Source organism: Coloeus monedula (genome assembly GCF_965178545.1).
Source record: "Coloeus monedula genome assembly, chromosome: 3".
Taxonomy (NCBI): domain Eukaryota; kingdom Metazoa; phylum Chordata; class Aves; order Passeriformes; family Corvidae; genus Coloeus; species Coloeus monedula.
Window position 1 is genome coordinate 30782385 of NC_138783.1, and position 7737 is coordinate 30790121.

At 39.7% G+C, this 7737-nt stretch overlaps 1 protein-coding gene across 1 annotated transcript in view; it reads right to left on the reverse strand.

The window, feature by feature from the left end:
* LOC309570782 (ovostatin-like) overlaps positions 1-2982 on the reverse strand; it is a gene marked incomplete at both ends in the record, with an annotated part of 29139 nt that extends 26157 nt beyond the window's left edge. The window contains 3 exons of the mRNA XM_082277795.1: positions 365-521; positions 1177-1360; positions 2918-2982. Coding sequence (XP_082133921.1) covers positions 365-521; positions 1177-1360; positions 2918-2982 — 406 coding nt within the window. The remainder of the gene's footprint in view (positions 1-364; positions 522-1176; positions 1361-2917) is intronic.
* Positions 2983-7737: the final 4755 nt, after the last annotated feature.

Sequence of the window (7737 nt, forward strand, 5' to 3'; positions counted from 1 at the left end):
GTTCAGCAGTTAAGGAGAAAGACTTGTTGACAGGAAATAAGGTGCTTGCTTCATTTTTATATTAATTTTAATAGCTCCAAACTCAACCTATTATTTTCTGTATTTTTACGGATACTTTTCATGTGACTGTCCTCAAGAAAACCTGACAGAACTAGACATCCTGAAAATGCAATTAACCCAGTACAAACACATGAACTCTACTACTTCGTTGTGATTTTGTGAATTGGTTTTATTTTTCACTAACTTTGATAGTCCCAAACTCGGATGAGATTTTTTTATTGCACAAGAGTAAGTTCCTGTCATCCTAGACCCACCCTTGCACTCAATTTCTCACTTCTCTAGCTGACTCAAACTCATCATCCACCTGTTTGCCCTGGTTTGTAGAGGGGTTTGTCCGTCTGGATGAAGACAGCACCATCCACATTCTGAATTGCCACTGATCTTCTCTCAGCTAAGTCAACTGTGGCGCCTTTAGCAGAGAAGGAAATGAATGCCAGAGGATCAGAAGCAGCAGGAGGAACCTGGAGAGGAACAAAACCCCAGAGGAAAAGTGGTAAATGAGACATGTTGAGGTTCCCTGAGGCCCAGGGTTTTTGACTAAGATACTGTCAGTTGAGTCACAAATAGCTTGTACAAAGTCATGAGAAGTCCCACCTTTGTCAGCTGGGTAATTTCTGGGAATTTCTGCTGTGGAAGTCCCATAATCTGTCACCAGACAATAAGATTTGAAGCTCTGCTCTGTCCTGCACATTTCACTGCTTACATGCAGGTTGCCACAGTCATATTCCCTTAATTCTGAAGTGTTTTCTCCTGCTGTATTCTGGAAGACCTCACCTTGGGACTCTCTGTCTTGTCTGTACAGATCTTACAGAGTCATAGGAAAGGGAATAACCCGTTTGGGTTCTCTTGCTTGATACTTAAACAGTCCCCTAAGGAGCATGCAACTGTGATGACAATCTAAAGCTTTTTTTTATTCACTCTGTGAGTGGAGATGGGAAGTCTTTCTCTAGCTCCCTTCTACCACCCATATGTCTTTTTTTCCTATTTTGTCAGCCTTTCCAACAGTTTATCTTATTTTAAACAATTTGTCTTCTTTCCGTCACTGACAAGGGGAGTTGCGATCAGAAGTATTTACAGCTACTACACCCTCTTAAGTAGTTTCGAAAGAGAAAATACCTTGAACTCGCTGCACTTGAAGAAGTCAGTCTCTGTCACGGGTTCCTCAAAGAGAGTCTTTTGGACACTCCCATATTCCAGGACAACGCTCACGGACAGCGGCTCGCTGAGGCTGTGTAACTGCACACAAGCAGCCTGTGGAGCGCCGCTCCGCACAACCGACGGGACCAGGAGCACATACTGGCTGAAAGGGGGCAAGACCAGATCAGACATTTCAGTCATGCAGCAAAGTCAGAGCAAACAGGAGAGGAAAAAACAACAGAAGTGCCACAGAAGTGAAGGAAGACATGATTCAAAGGTTGCTCAAACCAGTGGAAGGATTTCAGTTTCTTTCAATGAATTTAAAATAATAGGCTAAGAAAGTACGAATGTCAACATTTTAATCCCTCACAGTTCTTTCCGAGCTGAAATACTGGCATCATTCTATGCAGTGTCTTATCCAGCACGACACTGCGCCTCTCCATTCCAGGTATTTACACAGCTCCACTTACTGAAGTGGCTAATGCATTGTTGCATTTGTCCTCCCATGACATAGGCCTGTACTTAAACCTCTGCAGCCTCCCATAAGGAGAAGCAATATTTAGCTTCTTCTTGGGATCAATGACAAAAATACTAGTTAATGGTTGCAACAATTTTTAAATTTCTTTTTCTCTGGATGTCTCTCATATAAGAACTGATATAAGTCTATCCACTTAATGCACAAGAAATTATCTTGCTTTTCCATTTTGCTGAAAATTCCAGGGAATGTTCAGTATAATCTGCACACTCAATTCTGTTTCCATGCCTCTGGTTCCATGCTTCTCCCAATGTGGTTTCCTTTGTTTCTTTCTTCCACTGAACTTTTTTATTGATACTTTGGCTCTCTATAATTAAGGCAGCCTTCCTCTCCCAGATTCTTCCTCTGAAAAACTTTCCTTCATATTTGCTATGTTTGTCTAAAATTCTGTTGCTGTCCACCAGTTTGCTACCCAAACAAGTCTTCCCAAATAATGTATGACAGAAATAATTACTTGGTTTTGTAGCATAACAGGAATCACACAGTCTTTTCTTTCTAATCTGATCCTTTCCATTTTTTTTCTTCCCACAGTTTTGCCAGCTCATATTACCCTTATTTTTATTTTTGCTTGCCCAGTTCAGGCTGCATGAAATTCAAAGACCAAAATTAAAATTATTAAAATGAACAGTGTACAGGAGGAAGCTAACCTGTCTTTCACAGTGTTTTCCTTTAGGATTTTTGAGAAGGGAAGCTCTAATGTTGGTGTATTTTTTAAAACTGTGGCTGAAACCTACTGTTTGTATAAAGCCATGGACATGGACAATGCTAATATGAATACTAATTTTACTGGGTTTACCATTCAGCATGGTCCCTGGTCCCAGCCACTATCTGGCCTCTAGCACCTCCCCATACACCGTGCTCCTTCTGTGCTGCTGATGCATATCAATCCTAATTAGTGTTACTTGTTAGTCTAGTCCTGAGTCTCCTTCCCACTTTACCCATGCACATCCCACTTCGGCTACTCAAATTCCAGGTTTCTGTCATTTACACTAGATTTCACAGCAGTTTTACGATGGAGAGCACCATTCCAAACCATCCTTCAATATCATCTACTTCCAAGTTTACACATTTAAAGATCTAGGTCTCAAATATCCTGTTTATTGTATAAGAAACAAGAAGAAATAAGATGGTGGGAAATACAATAAAATATATTACCATAAAGACACAGAATTTGTGACCACTTACGTTTCAGAAGACACTATGGGAAACCAGTTCAAGGACAGAATACCGAGAAGAATCCCTGACCACATGTCTGTGCATGAAGAAACAGAGACTGATATCAAGCTGACAGCCTGTCCCGGGTTTTTAAGTTGGCTTGAAATGGTGCTCCTCCTCCACGCCTTCAATCACACTCTAACAAAAGATATCTACATAAAATTTGCATATGTTTAATTTCCTCTCTGCTGTCTGTTCTCACACTCTTTGAACGCCCAAACAACAGCTTTGGAAAGCTCTCATATTTCACATAGCTCTGTGAGGTATTGCAAGCCAAACCGGTTCCTGCCTGTCTGATTGTTTCATTGAAGGTTACCTCTTTGATTATCATGTCATTGCCTGAAGATTCCCTGATGTTTCAACTTGTTAGTATTTGCCACTGTTGAAGTGTTTCCTTATTCTGCATGTCACTCAACAGAAAAAACCATAACACAGTGCTATTGCATGTCTGCGTGGCAGCCAGGATGAATAAAATACAGCGTCAATACAAATTCAGCTATAGCTGCATTCAGAATGGCACAAAAGGAAACTCCTAATGGTAATCTGGATTTTTTACTGCAGATGCTGACATTCAGCAAGGAATGATGTTGGCCAGTAATCTAGCATTTTTTGCCAGTGGTCAGGACAAGTATATCTCTAGGAAAAGGAATCTGATAGCATTACTCCATTTGTTCACTCATCTGTCTGTCAGTCTGCTTTTTCCACCCCCTCATCCCTGCTCCCCCCATTAAATGACTTGTACGTCTGTTGGTGAATTTTAGTAAATCTGAGAAGAAGTTTCAGAATAATTAAGATATAGAATCACAGAATAATTCAGATAAGAAGGAACTTCCTGACATTATGTGGTTGAATCCCTCATTTTAAGTAGGGCTAACTTCAAAGAAGTCATGTTTTGAGTATCTGGAGGAGTGGAGGGTCCACATCATCTCTAGACATCTCCTCCCATGCTTAACCATCCATGCTGTGAACACTTTTTCTCCTTAAATCAGAATTTCCCATATTACAGCCTGTGTCCATTTTTCCGTGCCCTTCCATTGTGCACCTCCAGGAAGAATCTTTCTTCTCTATAATCCTGCTTTACCTTTTGGAAGACTGAAATTATGTCCCCATGCAGCCTTTTTTTCTCCAGGCTGAATTAAAAGAGACTGTTTCCTTCTGTAAGTTTGTCCCAGTCCCTGATCATCCCAGTGACCTTCCACTGGACTCCCTTCAGTCTGTCAATGCCTTCCTTGTACTGGATGCAGAACTTCATTGTGGTCTCACAACCACGGAATAGAGGGGAAGAATCAGTTTCCTTGATGTGTTGGTTAAACTCTTGGTAATATTACCAAGGAAACAAAATAATCTATAGTAAATGGAAATTGGATTCACACTCTTACATAGGAAATGGAAAAAAGAGCCAATCTGAAACAAAACGAGGTAGCCAAAAAACAGCAGTCTATAACTACAACCCCAGGGAAGAAACAGGCAATTTCCTTTCCAATTTGTCTTCTCAAGCAAACAGATGATGAATAAGAAGAGGAAGCTGAGTATACTCCAGGAGTAATTAGGAACATGAAAAAGAGCTGGGGGCACTAAAAAGGTGTTGAGCAATGCAGAGCGGGCCTGAAGTTATTTAGTGGTGAAGGGTATGAGGAGGAAATGAGGACTACTACAGTAATGTGGTGTAGAAATTGATGTGTGCCCGTTAAAAGCCAGACTCTATCAGTTTCAGCTTTCATGACAAAATACATTATTTCAACCCTGTAGCTAATGATTCAGCCACACTGAGGTTATTCTTTCCATCAGCATAGCTGATGTTTGAAAGTACATTACGTCTAACCAGCATACCAACTCATCTTTCCTAAAATCTTTCTGATGACCAAGCTGGGACACAAAGGAAACTGCCCAATGCTTTTCAAAGGATGCTTTGGAAATGCTGGAGCTATGGGAAGTATTATTCCCACTTTGCTGCTAGTGAGAAATATTACACAAAGCTTCCCGGAATGACGTGACCTTACAGTGACAATGCTGAGTGGCAGGTCTGTGCTATGCAAAGAGGACAGTCACACCGTGAAGGAAGATGCTTGCATTAGTTGAAATGAGGTAAGAAGACAGTTAAGAGTATGTCAAAGATATTTGCAGCTTTGGAGACCCTCAGACTCCATCTCTTACTCTAGACAGGTACTAAGTAACAGGCAAAAAGAATTAAGGAGGGGGGGAGGAAATAGCAAACAACCCCAGGGTGTAAATTGCTCCAGAAACACACCTTTAAGTGCAGTGTGCCTTTGGCAGGAAGGTAAGAGGGCTTTCTTGTTAACAACCAGACATGGAAAACAAAAAAATAAAGAGTTTGAAAACTGAAACCCTAGAAGACACTATGTTCAGAACAATTGAAAAGCACATGTTTCTCTGTAAAAAAAGCTATTGAATTCATTACTTCAGTGGAATTACTGATTCCAGAGGACCTCCTTGTATTGTAGCAATGTTGTGATAAGAACACATCAGTACCAATACAGGCATAATTCTTAAGATCCCACTGCAAGGAGGAAACTATTCTAGGTGTCTTTGGTAAGAGGGGAAACAGAAGACATTTTCAGCTGTATAATTAAGAAACTAGGAGCCAGAGAGGATAAATCTAGAAGCACAAAGATCAGGATTTAACATGGAGACATAGTGAACCTCACACTATGCAGCAGTTACAAGAAAGACACACAGAAAGTTCTTTGATACTGGAAATCTTAAACCAGTCTGTGGACATGCTTTGTATTGGCATAAGGAAAGATGTAACTGGATATCATGGTCTGGCTAGAAATTTAATGAAATGAGGAACAGTGTCAACTTCAAGACAAGCAATGCAAATACAGATGTATGCTTGGTTTTCAAAGTAGAATTGTGTCACATGTCTTTTGGACAGCAGAAAACCAACATGTCTTCAGCTCACTCAGTCCAGACTTCAGAAAGTTACTGCTTTAACTCTCTGTTATTAAGGAATTTTAGATGCACATACTTTTCCCCCCTTCCATTCTTTCTCTAGATGAGTCAAAGTGGTGATTGGAGTTGCATTGAAAATGTGTTTTTCACAAGTTAATTTTCTTTCAAATAAAGTTGAATCTGCCAATCCATTTTATCAGCCTAAGTGCACCTGCCTTCTTCTTCTCTTTCCTTTTGGGCACACATACAGGCCAGGGCAACGTGAAGTTTTTCAAAGCTGAACCCACTCACGTTCTGTGAGTATTTCAGTGTTTAGCATGTACACTGCTCTAACAACAGAGCATTCTGTGAGGCTGTGACTAGTCAGTTCCAGTACCCCAATTAGCTTGTGTAGATCATGTCAAATATCCCTACACTGCCCCAAAATTCCCAGCATATCTGTATGTGCAGGATCTAAGCACTAGATAGAGTCACAAATTAGAAAATAAATTTGTTGAGGAATATCTGTCTGGCAGGCAGAATGCTGCATAGTCTGAATGTGGAGCTGAGACATTCAAATTCTTGGTCAATATGGATTTAAGTCATGCCTGTTTTCCTTTTTGTCAGAGAAGCAGAAGGAAGTTCAGTAGAAATATGATCAGCTTTTAGCAGTGGAGCCTTGGATTTTCCAGAAGAGTGAGTAATATATAATTACCTGTTTCTGCTCTATGGCTTCACTTTATATTTGCATAACACTGCATAGCAAGGACTGTAAGTACTTTTTAAGTCATGACTTCACCTGAGATGACGTACAGACAATCCACCACACCCCACACACACTACAATACCTGTTTTATTGTCTGATTTCTTTACGTGAAAGAGGTGGATATGGGATCAGAGCCCCAGCTTCCATTTCACTGAGGCAAACACCCTCACAACGGTCCCAGGCTGTTTACTGGCCTGTGAATTTCTCAGGAAACTATAATCTGATATATGCTTTCCCACAGCACATTTATCAAATGCACTGTGATGAAACATCTTGTTTTAAAAAGCCAACATATCTCTGAATAGTGCTGTGCATGTCTTAAAGTTTACATACTTTGGATAAATTTGCCCACACAGCCTTCTATTTTTCCAAGGCATATCCTTTTCCTGCAAGCTTTTAGGTTTGCAAGTGAAAGTGTTTCTCAGAATGTTTGCTGGCAAGAGGCCATAGTGTGGCTGGTAGAGTATTCTGTATCATTTCATGTTGAATGGATGGAACATTTTTCTGATATTGCTCATTTTTTGTTGAAATAAAGATCGGGTAATGTTAAACATTGTAACAGTCTTCTATTGAGAAGAGCAAACCATAAATTATTCAGTACCTGAAAAGTCTTTGTTACAGGTAAACTGTTAGTAAATTAATGCTAAGCTTTCAACACCATCTTTACTGAACATGTTTTAGTTCTCCTTCTGAAAAATTAATATTGCAGTCTCATATGTCATGAAACACTTGAAATACCTACCATTTTTCTTTATCTGTAAAGTAAGGTAATGTATACAGACATCCTTGAAAAATGCCTGCTGTGTCTAAATTATGAAAATAGAAGGGTGTAAACATAGCAAGGCAGGCTAAAAAAAAGAAAGTTTAAAAAGAGCAGCAGAGACAATCAAAACCAGTCATCAGTCTTTCTTCAGAAACAACAGAAATAGGAAGCCTGCTAGAGAATCCACAGGGCCATGTAATGAAAAGAATAGATGAGGTCAAGCAGAATGCAGGAACAATGCAAACAACCAGTATTGTTACGTATTGGTTTCGTTAATCTAATTATTATTAAATATTACTGTATTTAAATGAACAACTTGATATTAAAAAATCATTTATCATAAAGTACCCAACAATCTATGAAGAAGGC